This window comes from Maylandia zebra, linkage group LG18 (genome assembly GCF_041146795.1).
Source record: "Maylandia zebra isolate NMK-2024a linkage group LG18, Mzebra_GT3a, whole genome shotgun sequence".
In the NCBI taxonomy this organism is placed as follows: Eukaryota; Metazoa; Chordata; class Actinopteri; order Cichliformes; family Cichlidae; genus Maylandia; species Maylandia zebra.
The window spans coordinates 31,633,667-31,649,733 of record NC_135184.1 but is presented as its reverse complement, the minus strand read 5'-3'; the positions used below and the strand labels follow the sequence as shown (position 1 = coordinate 31,649,733).

The 16,067-nt window shown below is 38.9% G+C and overlaps 1 protein-coding gene across 1 annotated transcript; it reads right to left on the bottom strand.

The window, feature by feature from the left end:
* Window positions 1–658: 658 nt before the first annotated feature.
* On the bottom strand, window positions 659–11,825 carry LOC105941235 (myosin-7). The gene is made up of 39 exons (XM_024806036.2): window positions 11,683–11,825; window positions 11,451–11,487; window positions 10,845–11,067; window positions 10,623–10,766; window positions 10,378–10,534; window positions 10,257–10,284; window positions 10,062–10,170; window positions 9,874–9,966; window positions 9,708–9,771; window positions 9,402–9,500; window positions 9,214–9,317; window positions 8,975–9,113; window positions 8,455–8,573; window positions 8,222–8,371; window positions 7,950–8,120; window positions 7,512–7,821; window positions 7,277–7,353; window positions 6,756–6,961; window positions 6,530–6,653; window positions 6,316–6,452; window positions 5,735–5,990; window positions 5,388–5,630; window positions 5,137–5,313; window positions 4,904–5,049; window positions 4,723–4,813; window positions 4,235–4,624; window positions 4,007–4,133; window positions 3,812–3,930; window positions 3,535–3,731; window positions 3,272–3,455; window positions 3,032–3,197; window positions 2,825–2,949; window positions 2,409–2,717; window positions 2,113–2,316; window positions 1,728–2,024; window positions 1,518–1,622; window positions 1,319–1,414; window positions 1,044–1,178; window positions 659–785 (listed from the first exon to the last, which is right to left on the bottom strand). Exons 3-39 carry the CDS (start codon window positions 11,043–11,045, stop codon window positions 765–767), a joined length of 5,820 nt encoding a protein of 1,939 aa, XP_024661804.1. The 5' UTR covers window positions 11,046–11,067; window positions 11,451–11,487; window positions 11,683–11,825; the 3' UTR covers window positions 659–764.
* Between the last annotated feature and the right edge of the window lie 4,242 nt (window positions 11,826–16,067).

Genomic DNA, 16,067 nt, shown 5'->3' with positions numbered 1-16,067 from the left:
TTATTTATTAATTAACTTATATATGAAAGATACAACTAGTTTCACATTTTGGACAGAGAGGACAGATGGTTTGAAAGAGGAGTGAAAGAAGTCCACTGTGAACGAACATCCTTGAACAGAGACGGTGTCTGCCAGCTATAATCCAGTTTTGAGATCCCTTCCCAGACGCCTTAACGCCCACTCACATCCTGGCCCATCCTGATTAGGTAGAGGATCAATAGGGGGTCCACGACCCTCTTGGTGACACTCCCATAAGGCTTAGAATATGGGACTCTCCACCATTTGCTCTTAGAACTGAAGAAGCTTGTCAGATGAAACTTAAAGAAGTCCAGACACTTTTCTTTCCAAGCTCCTTAGAATACAGCTGGGTCATAATGTATTTTTTGTTCTGTGATCAAAAACTCTAAATCAATCTTCGAGTCTGTAGATTGTCTCACATGATATCCACTCTGCTTTTTTAATAACCATTTAATAGCCATTTTCACACGTGTGATACATTTTCTTGATTCCAAATTATTTGAGAAAAGTGTATGCAGTATCATGTTATATTCAAGCTGTACTTACATTTTACAGTTTAATTTTTTAGTTATATTTCTTATATGTAATATTAATTAATAGGACTGCCACTAATAAGCAACAAAAAAAAGTCAAGACACAGTTTCAGATGCCGATTCATTTTATTCTACTGACCAACCAACATGCATAGGGAGACACCGTTACTAATACATCCGATGTCTCAGAAACAGGGATTCAGACCATGTGTTTTACTCCTCATCATGACCTTTCTGGAAACAGAGACACAAACAAGAGAGAATGAAATATTGTTAAGTATTATTGGACATATTAATGGTTCACTTTAATGTGACAAAACTGAAAACTTTCAAGTGTTGTAGATTCAATTTTGGACATATTTGTAAAATTAACTTTTAAATATGCAGTTATATGCAAACTGTAAAATGCATCTGTGGATTCTGATGGTAAATGAAATCTTTATAAAATTCCTAAAACAGATACATGCGATGTGTCATTATACAGATACTGACCTTTGACCCTGCGTCACGGCTTTTGACACGTAGTTTGTTGACCTGGGACTCGGCAATGTCAGCTCTTTCCTCAGCTTCATCGAGCTCATGTTGAAGTTTGCGGAACTTGGTAAGATTACTGTTGGCCTGTTCCTCCTGTAGAACAGAAGCACAATATCCTTAAGATGACCTGCTGTATATTTTCTATATTTCTATATGATTAATAGGCGAGTAGAAATGATGAACAGGTGCAATGCTTTTTTAGTGTGTAAAATGTAAATGCAAAGACTACTTACAGCTTCCTCAGCAGCTTTCTTGTAGGATTTCACCTTTAGCTGCAACTTGTCCACCAGATCTTGCAGACGGGTAAGATTCTTACGATCCTCTTCTGTCTGGAAGCAAACAAGAAAAAAATTGTATTTCTCTGAGTCAAAGTAAATATGAATTTAATTTTTACTGTTTCTTCCCTCATTCTCTAAGGTGACTCAAAAATACCTGATACGTCAGCTCTTTAATCCGTCTCTCATATTTTCGTATTCCCTTGACGGCATCACTTGATTTCCTTTGTTCAACTTCAACTTCACTCTCCAATTCTCTGATCTGTTGAACAAAAAGATTACTTATAACATACTAAATATTTTCCTTGTTTGATGATTTGGTAATTTATTATATCGATTTGACTTCATTAACACGATTTTGACTTACCCTGGCCTCGAGCTTCTGAATCTGCTTCTTGCCTCCCTTCATGGCGATCTGCTCAGCTTCATCCAGGCGGTGCTGCAGGTCTTTGATGGTTTGCTCCATGTTCTTCTTCATTCGCTCCAGATGAGCGCTGGTGTCCTGCTCTTTCTTCAGCTCCTCTGCCATCATGGCAGCATCAGTGATGGCCTTCTTGGCCTTCTCCTCTGCATTCCTGCACTCCTGCACTGACTCCTCCACTTCAGTTTGAAGCTGGGATGTATCAGCCTCCAGCTTCTTCTTTTGGTTTATCAGGCTGGTGTTCTGGTGTTCAGATGAAAAATATGATTTTTTAAATTCCTGAGTATATTTTCAATAGATAGTTTCTGTATCAAGTCTTCTCCAGTCTTACCTGTGAGTGCAGTAGCTGCACTCTCTCACTGACATCCAGCAGCTCTTGCTCTGCAAGTTTGCGGCTTCTCTCCGTTTGATCCAGAGCTGCTCTCAGCTCCTCCACTTCAGCCTGAAGAAGGTTGTTGCGTCGCTCAACAATGACAATGTTTTCCTTCATATCATCACTGGCTCGCAGAGAGTCGTCCAGCTGAAGTTGAGTGTCCTTGAAGATAAAAACCCCCAAAATTTTAACTGATGTTTCACTTTGGTTTTGATTTTTGTTTCAAAGAAGTAGAACTGCTTGTTTATTCAGACCTTCAGATGGGCATGGACGGCCTTAAGTTGTTTCTGGGCCTCAGCTGCCTGCCTGTTAGCCTGGCTTAGCTGGATCTCCATCTCATTGAGGTCTCCCTCCATCTTCTTTTTCAGACGCAGGGCCTCGTTCCTGCTGCGAGTCTCAGCCTCCAGAGAGCTTTGAAGAGTATCCACAGTTCGCTGGTGGTTTCTTTTCGATTGCTCCATTTCTTCATCTTTCTCAGATAGCTTGCGCTCAATGTCAGCCTTTACTTGGTTAAACTCAAGTTGGGCTCTGAGAATCTTCCCTTCCTCATGCTCCAGTGTGGCCTGTCACAAATAGAAATTAGACACAATGACTACATAACTTGTAATGAATTAATCCTCACAACCTAAAATCTTTCAAATTTGAAAAAGGCCAGTATGCAGCAGCTTACCTCTGCTTCCTCCAGAGCTGTCTGTATCTCAGACTTCTCTTGTTCCAACTGCTTTCGAATCTTCTCAAGCTCATGAATATTCTTTCCACCTTCGCTAATTTGTTCAGTGAGGTCAGATATTTCCTCTGAGGGCATATTGTAAAAAATAAATGCCGTTATACTGTGAACAAACTGTTCATGTATGATTTTAATGGGTAATTATGTCACCTTGTAAGTTCTTGTTCTCTCTCTTCATGGTCTCCAAATGTTCAAGAGATTCTTCATAGGAGTTCTTCAGTTTGAAGAGCTCAGTGCTCAGAGACCTGGCATCTTTCTGAGAGCTCTCCAGCTCTGTTTGAGACTCCTCGTACTTCTGTTTCCACTCTGCCAAGACCTACAAGAAAGTTTTCATTTTAGATAAAAGATTGACCTTCTGCTTCAGTGAAATAATAAGTGCCGGATGAAAACCTTGTCAAAGTTTCTTTGTTTCTTGTCCAGAGCAGCGGCAGCAGCATTAGACCTCTCTACATCCACCATGAGATCTTCAATCTCATTCTGCAGCCTGTGTTTGGTCTTCTCCAGAGAGGAACATTTAGCATTCACTGCTTCAACAGCCTCCTCAGCCTCCTGCAGACGCTGAGCCAGCTTCTTTCTAGGTGATGAAAATATGTATTTGTGGTTAAACGCTCTTTACCTTTGCTGAGTTAGTGGACTTAGTGTATTTGGCTTACTTGGCCTCTTCTAGTTCTTCGGTCCTCTGGATGGCATCAGTTTCATACTTGGTTCTCCACTGAGCCACCTCAGAGTTGGCCTTGGACATGCTACGTTGCAGTTCAGCTTTAGCCTCCTGCTCCTCCTCATACTGCTCCCTGAGCAGGTCACAGTCATGGCGAGAAGACTGCACTGCATGGGCTAATGCGTTCTTGGCCTAAAAGAAAGTGTATCTTTATTAACTGGGTGTACCAATGGTCTCTACCTAATGAGGTTACACTGATGATTATTTGCTACCTTGACTTCTTCCTCCAGTTGTCTTTTCAGGTCTTCAATTTGCTGAGTGTACGACTGTTTTCCTCTCGTGAGTTGAGACACCAGAGAATCCTTTTCCTCAAGCTGCCTCAAAAGTTCACCTTATTTAAGCATAACATTCAATTCAGTACCGCACACTGGCACAACTAAAATATGCTGTTCAGGTCTAATGCATACCGTTCTCAGTTTGAAGCTTTGCTTTCTGCATGGTGAAGTCATTGATGGCACGCTGTCCCTCTTCTGATTTTGTTTTATATTCATTCATCTGGTCTTCCAGAGACCTGCACATTTTCTCCAAGTTGTTCTGTGAACAAAAAGCAGTAGATGGCCAATAATGTACACAATTATAAAATTAATGTTTGATTTGGCAATGAGAACAATCCCTAATACCTGAAAGTAACTTACCTTTGCCTTGACAATTTGTTCCATATTGGAGACCACATCATCCAGCTCCAGTCTGAGCTCACTCTTCTCCTTCTCCAGTTTCTGCTTGACTCTCTGCAGGTTGTCAATCTGCTCTCCCAGCTCAGCAACACTGTCGGCTTGTTTCTTCCTGAGTGTGGCAGTAGTGGCTTCGTGGTGCAGAGTGGCCTCTTCGAGGTCTCTGCGCAGTTTCTGGAACTCGGCCTCCCTCTTCTTGTTCATCTCAATCTGGGCAGCTGTGGCTCCTCCAGCCTCCTCCAACCTCTCACTGATCTCCTCCAGCTCTCTGGCCAGGTCAGCTCTCTGCTTCTCCACCTTGGCTCGAGCAGCTCTCTCTGCTTCGAGCTCTTCCTCCAGCTCCTCAATACGAGCCTAGATCGGAGTCAAAAGCAAACCTTGACATTTAATTTTACTCCTCCAAACCATATGTTTTTCTTTTTCTTTTTCATGGGTCTTGTTTGATTCGTTACCTGCAACTCCTTCAGTTTTTTCTGGAGCTGGGCACTCATCACCTGCTCATCCTCAACTTTACCATTCAGCTGACTGATTTCAAAATCTTTCCTTTGGATATAAAATAAAAAGGTTTCACTTGAGGCACAATCGAAAGTGTGTTTTTATTGCTTCATTGTAAACCTGCCCATCTCATCTTACTTTTTCAGCCTCTCTTCGAGCTGCTGCTTATCATTTTCTAGGTCCATGATACTTTCTTGAGCTAACTTGAGGTCTCCTTCAAGCTTCCTCTTTGCTCGCTCAAGGTCCATACGGACTTTCTTTTCTTGTTCTAAAGACCCCTCAAGCTGTGGGGGAAAATAAATATTATTACAATGGTACTGATATATTAAAATTATTATTCATTAACTACCAAAGTCAGTCTATGTTCTTACATCATCCACTTGCTGCTCCAGCTTAGTCTTGGCCTTAGTTAGAGAGTTGACTTTGTCTTCCTCACTCTGCAGGTCGTCCAGAGTTTGCTGATGAGCTTCCTGTAAAGCTTTCTTTTCCTTGGTCAGCTTGGCAATGATTTCATCCAATGCAGCCATTTCCTCAGTCAAGTTTTTTACCTATAGCCAGAATAGAGGTTCAGTTTAGTAACAGATTAATTTCACAATGACAGTCATTAATAGGTTTGTTGTACCTTGTTCTCAGTGGCATGCTTCTCCTTCTCCACTTTAGCTAGAGTTAACTCTAAGTCATCGATGTCTTTCTTCAGCTCGGAGCACTCGTCCTCCAGCTTCCTCTTCTTAGCAGTCAGTTCTGCATTCATCTCCTCCTCATCCTCCAGTCTCTCTGTCAGCTCTTTGATTTTGGCCTCCAGCTGAATTTTGCTCTTGATCAGCCCCTCACATCTTTCTTCAGCATCACATAGATTGTCTTGCTCCTGAAGACAAAAAGTATGACATACGCATTAAGCCGACAAACACACACAATACATGTGATGTTGATATTTGTTGTCATACTGTAAGAAACTATCCTTTAACATACAGCCTGAACTTGGAGCTGCAGGTCGTTCTTTTCTTGGAGAAGAGTGACCATTTTCTCTTCGAGTTCTTTCCTGCGGGCTTCTGATTTTGCATAAGCCTCTTTCAGTTTGGCAAACTCTTCCTTCATGTTGGCCATCTCTTTCTCAGTCTCTGCTGACTTCAGCAGAGGTTTGATCTTGAAGAACATCTTCATCCAGGGCCAATTTTTGACCCCCATGAAGGCACGGATGTTCCACTGGATCACAAGAAGAGCATCCCTGCAGACAACAGATAATCAGTGTTTGTAAAACTCCACCCACCGTTAATCCTTCATTAAAAATATGTTTTTAATATATTTAACCAAACCCTCACAACATTCTCCTATGCATGTATCTAATGACAGTTGCCGTATTTTGTGTCCATAAGTCCATGAACATATTGCATTTTGATATTTTGTTCGGTGATAAAATATGGTTCAGTGGAAAATATGTCTTGTATACTGGACAGATGATAAATTTTAATGATGCAAATCTGTTTTGACATTGTGCTGCACAACATAAACTGAGTTGGCTAACAGAATTTGACCAAGCTTTGATAAGTTACCTGCGTTCAACAATCTTCTGGAATTCAACTCTTGCCAGAAGGCCTCTTGATCGAGCTTGGATGCCAGTGATGATTAAGGCTAATCTGTCATCTCTCATCTCCTCTAGCTGGCCCAACAGCCCAGCCTTGAAAAACACCTTTTACAGCAACACATAGCAGAGTCAGTAACAGCTTGTTTCTGTTCAAAGTGTTCTATAAGTATGCAAATACTGACCTTGGTGTGTCCCAGTTTGTACTGGTTGTGGTCTAAATCTAAAGAACCCAAAAGTTTTTCAGCAGCCTTCTTGTTGTCAATGAACTGTCCCTCGGGAATGGCGTTAGGGTTCAAAATACGGTACCTTTGTTAGAAAAACAACAGATGAAAGAGTTGTTTCTTTTCAAGTACTTACTAATATGGATGGATTGATACTAATATGCATTTGTTTTAAGAGAACTTAAACCTCTGCTTGAAATCTCCATAGAGGATCCTGTTGGGGAAACCCTTTCTGCAGATCCTGATGCCTTCCAGCACACCGTTACAGCGCAGCTGGTGCATCACCAGAGGGTTCTCCATGGCCCCTGGAGTCTTGGTCTCGTTGGGGATGATGCAGCGTACAAAGTGAGGGTGAGTTGACCTCAAGTTGGTCATCAGCTTGTTCAGGTTCTCCTGAAAGTTTTTCATATGTAAATTGTTGCTATTGCTTTTGACACAGTAAGTAGTTACAGTAAGTACGTAAGTTTCCTTTTGGGTGTTTACAAAGTAGTTGCCATAGTCAATTTTAGTCAGATTGTTGACCTTTCTAATGCAGCTCATAAAGGGTTTGTGTCGCCTGGTTAATTTCAGTGTCTATAACTTCAAAACTGGGCAAATCAGAACAAAGTTTTGAACCTCTATCAAACTAATGAGAAATTCTTGCTGAAGTCATGATGTATAACTCAGTACAATCTCTCCTTTACATTAAAAAATAAAAACATATCTCACCCTGTGCAAAGCTGATACAGTTTGGAAGGAAGAACCTTTCTTCTTGGTTCCACCTTTGCCCTTCCCACCTTCCTGAGCTAAAAAAAAAATTAATGTCGAACTTTATTGAGAGAACCAACAGATCACAACAGATTTTTAAGGCATTTCAAATCTGTAGAAAAATTGATTACAATACTGTTGTTGTTGTTGTAAATTATTATTGACTTCTAATTTTCACTATGGGATGTCAAAATACCTGAATCAGCTCCTGCATATCCGGCAAAAAGCAAGCCTAAAAGCTTAAGGTTAGACTTCTGGAAAAGACCAACAACAGTCTCATTCAGAGGATCCTTGTTCTTCACCAACCAGTTGTTGATATTGTAATCAACAGTTCCAGCGTAGTGCACAAGGGAAAAGTGAGCCTCTGGTTTTCCTTTGACAACTCTGGGCTTCTGGAAATTGTTAGATTTTCCCAGGTGGTTGTCATAGAGCTTAGCTTTAAAGGTGGCATCACTGGCTTTGGGGAACATGCACTCCTCTTCAAGGATGGACATGATACCCATGGGCTAAGATAAATATAATGAAGAAAAACAATTTTCATGACAAAAATGTTAACATACATTTTAGTTTTAAGAATAACATGCACAAACAGTGGGATAAAAATAGAAATTTTTTATATAGTCCAGTGTCACACCTTTTCAATCAGGTCGATACAGGCCTGCAGATCCATACCAAAATCAATGAACTCCCAATCGATGCCCTCTTTCTTGTACTCTTCCTGCTCCAGTACAAACATGTGGTGGTTGAAAAACTGTTGCAGTTTTTCATTGGTGAAGTTGATGCACATCTGCTCAAAGGTGTTGAACTGAAATGAAATGGACCACAGTATGTTCATGATTTAAAATGCATCCTTACATTAGGGACAACCATTTATAAGATTATAAGAACTTATTTTTCCAAACTCACATCAAAGATCTCAAATCCAGCAATGTCAAGCACCCCAATAAAATACTGGCGGGGCTGTTTGGTGTCCAGGGACTGGTTGATTCTCACCACCATCCACAGAAACATCTTCTCATATACTGACTTAGCCAGTGCACCGATAGCGTAGTACACCTTAGAACGGAAATATGTGATTCAAAATAAATGGTGCGTTTTCATTAAATCAAAGCCTGACAAAATTCCCTGTAACTCTGTACCTGGGCGACATTCTGTCCTTTGGTGACCCACTCGTTTCCTACTTTGACTCTTGGGTGACAGAGACCTTTGATGAGGTCAGCAGAGTTCAGGCCCATCAGATATGCAACTTTGTCAGCATCTGAGAAATAGTGACAGTGATACATTTTTTGCATATTTTATTTTGCACAGTTTAAGATGTTCTGACAAAAATAACATCATCCATTCACATTCAGTATTTTTTTTACTTTAAATTGTACTTTAACTGTTCTCCCCCAGAGCTGTCTGTTTTTCTGGTGGATAGTGGCTCTCACCATGGCTTCTTGCAGTTCCAAAGCCTAAGAAATTGATTTTTAACCCTTTGCAGACTGATAGATGTCGTCTGTTGTAGAGGGGTTTTTTTACATTGTTGTATCCTTCACTTTGTTAGGTTCCATTTAGCTTCTATTTAAGTGATTCCTTGATTCATCAGGTCTGGCATTAGTCAGGCGTCAGAGTGCCTAGTTATTTGAATATAATCTATTATGTTATAATTATATTCACCTTCAGTACCATCGGCCTCTGCCTGCTCTTCTCTCTGCTTCTGTTTAAACTTCATGTTGCCATAGTGCATGATTGCACCAGTAAGCTTGTAAATACTGTTCTTCTCTTCTTGAGTGAAGCCCAGAACATCAAAGGCTTCCTGACAAAAATCAAAAACATTAATTTTACTATTTTCTTTTTTGTTTTATTAAATGAATTTTCGACTAAAATTGCTGCAGTGAATCTGAGATTCAACTCACATCAGTGGCCATCAGCTCTTCAGAATCATTGATAGAGGCTACTGTTGTCTCTCCTTGGGAGATGAAGGCGTAGTCATAAGGGTTGTTGGTGATGAGCAGCATCTCTAAAATTAAATAGAAAATGTTTATTTCACTATGAAATGTATGATTGAGTACAAATCAAACACCTGTCCTGTACTCATCCTTACCTAGAAGTTCAGGCTTTATCTGAGACAGGATCTGGTAGAAAATGTGGTAGTCCCTCTCAGCTTTGAGCTGGAAGGTCACACGAGACTTTTCCAAAAGGTCTGAATGAGTTATTATAAATGGTATGAAAGTGTGACACACAGTAACAAATTTAATAGAGTTTTTCAAATGTTTAATTATGAAATAATACTCCAGTTTTAAACAGGCTTTGCATGGTTAAAGCACTCTTGGTTCATATTTCCAGAGGCCTCCAACCAAACAAAAATGGCTCAGAAAATGGATACATGGATTATCTTAATTTTACTTACAGGTCTCGATGTCAGCCGAGGCCAGCTTTCCTCGGTTGTCAAAATGAATACGGATGAATTTACCCTGGGAGGAAAATGTGTGTTCACTTGTATTTTTGGAATAAGAAGTAACTTCATTTATGAATGTAAACAAGTAGTCTGACATCAGCCAGATACAGACACTCACAAATCTGGAGGAGTTGTCATTCCTGATGGTTTTGGCATTGCCAAAGGCCTCTAGAGCGGGGTTAGCCTGGATGATTTGATCTTCAAGGGTTCCCTGATTTAGTTAAACAAAAAAGAACCTTGAAAAACAGCAATATTATGACTATATTTTGTTTGTCGAACATTAAGAAAATCTTGTCTCGTAAGAACCTTCTTCTCTGCAGCTAAATCTTTCTTCCCACTTGGGACAGCAGCAATGCTGGCAAAGTACTGAATGACACGCTTGGTGTTGACAGTCTTTCCAGCTCCAGATTCTCCACTGAGTAGAAAAAGACATACATTTCAAGACCAAGAAGTATAACTCTTAACTGCTGAAAAAAGACCCTTGTTGGTAAAGTTACTTACGTGATAAGGATTGACTGGTTTTCTCTGTCTGTCAGCAAGAGAATATCAGAAAATCAGGGAAAATGCGACGATGTCCAAACAAAATGTCAATCAAGATGAATGCTAAAAGGGATATTTGTACCTGCCAGCATGTACTGGTAGGCATTGTCAGAGATGGAGAAGATATGAGGAGGAGCTTCAGTCCTCTTCTTTCCTCTGTAGGCAACGACCACCTCCTGATTGTAGACTGGCAGCCACTTGTAGGGATTGACAGTCACACAGAACAACCCAGAGTAGGTCTGTCATGTAAAGAGAGGGATATTAAATTTTGTTTCAGATGCGAAAATGTTATTTCACTAAAGATAACTTTCAAGTTTGGTAACTCACGTAGATCATCCACGCTGCGTAACGCTCTTTGAGGTTAAACAGCACAGCTGGTTCATGGAGGAAGGTGAACATCGCCATGTCTTCAATTTTATCAAACTTAGGCGGGTTCTGAGGGTGCACATCGCACTCCTTCACTGTGACGGTCTGCAAAAAGAAGTACCAGGTATTGCACAAAGCTAAAAACTAAAATACATTTGAATGGAACTGATATGATGAATATACCTTTCCAAATTCAGTGTCGACGGTGACTTTGTCGCCATCGCGGCTAGTGATTGTTGCTTTAACGTACTCAACTTCAGGGTCAGGAACGAAACACTGTTTTTTCATGTCAAATGGGCGAGTCTGGGCCTCCAGACGCTCCTTATCTGACTTTCTCAGGTAAGGAGCCGCCGCCCCAAACTCTTTCATGGCAGCATCCCCCATTTTTCAACCTTTAAAAAAATGTCTATTAAATGTAAATAAGCATAAGCATATATTAACCAAATTCATGTAAGACCCAGGAAAAATGCACACAAAGCAGGTTTAGTAACAGAGACAGTAAAAGAATTTCTAAAAACAACAAAAAATATTTATATTCTTGTATATCAAGCATTTCCGGTAACTTTTAGTATGCAGAAGGCTCAAATTAACGTGTTATGCAGCAGGTCTTTGCATGAGACACAACTACTAAAGGTGTTTGAGGTGTTTGGGTATTTAAGACCAGCAACCCCAAACAGACATAATTGCAACAAAAATGCCCATTCTTTTCTGACACACACATGCACCAATAGAAAAATGCATTTAAGTTAACTGATTCAGAAATTCAAGAAGTGTAGCTTTAAATTTTACCTTAGGCGTTTCACTCCACAGGAAGTAACGATTTGTGCTATTCATATGAAGCACACAGAAAGGAACCAAAGATCACATATAACATCACAAATTCATTAGACATTTGACAGCAAGGTTCACAGAAACAGGAGTCCTGTCACTCAAATCAATTGCTAACCTATTACAAAATATAGCTAGCAGCAGAAATTTTAATATAATTAAAACTTTTATACCTGCGTGGGTGTTCTCTTACCTCTGACTGTCAACCTTAAGAGAAATGACTGATCCAGTGGCTGACCAGGCTACCTCTCCATTAATAAAGGTTGTAGGTCAACCAAATATGGGAATGAATATCAGAGAAATGGCATCCAGGTTGTCTATCACAAAAAGCATTCTCCAAATTGGGTAGAGCCTGGAGCAGCTATTTGCTGCTCTCACCTTGTGAGCAACAGAGTAATGCACCCACATGGGCATGACAAAGAAGGGTGAAGGAGGAGGTGGGGGAGGCTAGGGCAGATGGTAGTCTGTCTGTCTGTCTGTCTGTCTGTCTGTCTATCTATCTATCTATCTATCTATCTATCATCGTCTGTCTAATTCTAAGTATCAGTATCTAATTAATTATTTGTAAGTAGGTTTAAAACAAATGGTAAGCCAAAACACCATGAGATAGAGATTCAGATATTTTAACCAGGGTTTCTATTTTAGGGAACAATAATTAGGCCGATTTTTTTTTCGGGATGAAAAAAAAAAGGATATTTGTTAATTAGAAGGTAGAGCCACCATGTCATAGGCTTTTGCACTCTGTCGTCTGTTCAACATATGAATACAGTAGGCTAGGATTTGTGTCACTTTAAGCATCTTGACATCTAAAGTTCAACAATAGTCTGTAAAGCAATAGGGTGTAAAATACATTTCAAGAGGAAGAATAAAGAGCAGCTGTTGTCTACAGAGAGGCAAGACAAGGCCAAGGTCGCAGCTGTGAAGTCCCTTTATTATCACTCACCACTGTTCTCAATTAGATCGACACCCTTAGTCTAACCCTGGTCACTCTGCATTCTTTACTTTTCTTTACCAACAATAGATGTGTTCAGATGCAATGCAATCCAACCCAAGTTCATGTTTCATGAAAAAAGGGAATCAAAGGGCTGTAAGTTTTGTACCAAATTAATATTAACAAAATTATAACTCCTCTATTTTACTAAAGAGCATCTGTAATATGATTCTTCTTTTAGCTTCCGTTATCTTTCTGCAGTTCAAGCAAGCATATGAATGGTTCACTGCAACTTTCATGTGTTGTGTTTGTGGGGTCTTCACTCAGCAATATGAGTAGTATAATTGTGTTGCTATGCTAAAATTTGCAGTAAGTCATATTTAATTGATCAAGGAGCATGACCTCCCTAATAGTGTGTCACATGTAATACATGTGTGTATGTTCTATGTTACTGTAACTCGTCATCAGCTGTTTCTGAACAGAGAAGAAAAATCTTGGTCCGTTCAGCAGATCAATAGCACAATAGTATATAAAATGGGTATTTGTTGTACTTGCATGTACATCTCTTGGGTCTTACAAATAACGTTGCCTTCCCCTTTCCTCTACACAGTTTTAATAGACAAAATGATTTCTGGTGGAAGAGCAGCGGGAGTTTTCCTGATGCTGGACTTTATTTCTTGGTTATTGTTGTTATATTATTATTATTGTTATTGTAAAATTATTCATATTGTGTTTCAACTCTGTCTCTATGATAAAGAGACAGAGATATAAGGAAATACACACAGATGTGAACGTTTAATTTCATTTTTGTATTGATTGATTCATTTTGCAAAAAGTTTTAGCCCAACATAAATTAAGAGCTCTACATGCAAAGTGTTCTTAATTTTAGAGGTCATAACTCTTCTCACAAGAATGCAAATTATTTTTGTCTTTCTCCAGATGAAGCAAACCTTTTATTTCATTTAGTTTTCTATTAAATAAATGACCTTTTGCCACTAGAACAAAAGACGAGAGGGCACAAATGACCCCTGACTATGTAGCTATATACTTCAACCTGCTATCAGATGTGACATGCAGCTAGTGCACTTGGCTGGCTTCTGTTGACATGGAATTGTTTTCTTCCCTTTATCCTTGAGCACAAAGATAACTTGTGAAATTCCTGTTGGCTGCCTTTGAGGGCTTGGCGGTTCAGAGTATAGCTTGGGGACAGCTTGTGACGCAAGTAGTTGAGATTGGTTTGTATTTCTTCTTTGACCAGCAGCAACAGGTGATAACCTCAAGGGAACATAACAATATGCTATATATACTATAGCTAGCGTATTGTGGGATAATATATCATTTATATAAAGCAATATACTATAATTAATCTACGTTCAGTGCAAAATGCATGAACAAATAAACCTGTATGTGTTACAAATGAAACCTCTAAAACAAGACAAGGAGGGCAAATCAGCTTTCAAAGTTTCTCATCAGTTTCTTTTCTTTGTTTGTTTGCTGTTGTTTTTTTTGTTTGTTTGTTTGATGAAGGTCTGATGAAGGTCTGGCACAAATGAAATCCTTCTACAACCTCAATTATGTGACTTTCTATCAGATCCCATTTCCTTCTCCTTTACTTATCCTCTGTCTATTCCAGGCTCTAGGAGAGTACTCTTCCAGCCATTTAAGGTCTCATTCCCAGCTGTCCACGGTCTTTGTGTCTTTGACTTTTATGATCACATGAGCACACAAAAGAAGGTGTGAGGCACCTTGCCTCACTTAAGTGTGAAACTAGATCCAGCAAAGCTATTGGCAGAATTTGTCCTATGTTACTGTGAAAGGTCACTTCTAAGTGGTGTTGAACTTTAACAGAGGCTTACAGGAGTTGATTGTTCTCCTCCCTTGTCCTCTTCTCACTCATTCAGACTATGGACCTCTCTATAGGATCAAGTCCAGAGTACTGCTTGTCTTCAGATGAGGTAGTGACCAAGAGATCCTCTCATGAAATATTGAAAAGGTAATGTTGGCCATTTAAAGATTTTATTATCAACTTTTTGTTTTACTTTATGCAGAACTTCTCATTCCTGATTGCGGAAATGGCAAAAATAGAAAACATTTCTTTTAGACCTAATATGCTCATATTGTTAATGTACTATTTCCTGTTGGAGGACACACCAAGACCAGATTATCTGCTGCCAGTCTGTCAAGTCTGCTTGTATCCTGTGCTCCAAATGGCCCTCCCCAGTCTGGCTCCAAAAAGAGAGTGCTTGTTAAAAGAAAGAATGGGCGCTACTACTGATGTGAAGGTTAGTAGTTTTCACTTTTATAGTTTAGTTTTTCAGTATGTTAGCCTTTAGTCATATCAAAATGGAAAGAAATAGTCAGAAATAAATGGTTGTGTCTCTGGATGATGTCCAGTTTTCTATACCCGAAAGAAGTAGTGAGAAGATGGCTCATATTTATGCAAAAAGAGTAGTCTGTGAGCTTGTTTTGTTAATTATCTATTGTGGGTGCATGTGGAGTAGAAATGTCTCACTTATCAAGCACTGTGTCATTTACAGTTCTGTACATAAGCATATTGTTCTTAGTAGCTTCCTAGAGTAATAATAATAATAATAGTTCAAGACTACATTCATAAAATTCTTCTGCATTTTCTAGTTGGTAGTGTCATTTACTTAAATGACACTTACTTAAGTGTTATAGAAAAAAAATGGATTTATTTTCTTATTTGAATCAATCAACCTGAATTCTGCAGTCCTCTCTTCACATGTCACTAATTATTCTTTTAAAGTCTTCTTCAATACCATTGTCACCTATTTTAATCTCATTTAAATCCAGAACACCCAAAAAACATTTAAAAAAATGTTAGATGTCATGCTACAGGGAAATATAAAACATATAAAATGACTGAAATTTTAAAGAAAATGACAAAGCAAACTCTTCTTATCATGTAACATGTAGAGTAAGTTCCATTATCAAACTATAAGAAATGGATCTGTGAGCGCCATCTGGTGGTCATTTGATGTTTGACTGACTTCTGATGAATGAGGTATAAAAGCTGCCTAGTAATAATACCGTTGTCTACCTTACAAAATATAGCGCCTTGAGGCGACTGGTGTTGTGATTTGGAACTATATAAATAAAATTGAATTGAATTAATAATAGTCCCAATGGGAACGACTTTGTCATTTATAAGCTACACATAGTTTTCTGCAACACATTTTTTATTTCTAAAAGCTCAAAGAAATTGATTTAGTGACCATGGTTTCGAATTTTGTATTCTCTACTATATTGAATACCAAAATGCTTTTTTTATTGTAATGTATTAGTTTTTGTGATTTTGTCTGAAATCACAGTAAGTACAACTGACAACTTGTTCCCTCCTTTCATTGGAAAGAAGTGTGAGAGGGAAAACTACATATTACTATATCTATGGGGAAATTCAGTCAAATTACCGATACATTCCTTATAATGCAATTCTTTAATACCAGTAATAGACATTTAAAACATAACACTTTTACTTTATCTTTGTTGCTATCCTTTTAGTTAATTTTGATCTTATTTTTCTACTAGTTTGGTTCAAATTTTATATTTTTTTGTTTTGTAAAATCAAGTTTGGTTCTCACCAGTATAAACAGCAAACACTTTTATCAATGAAACTCACAACACTG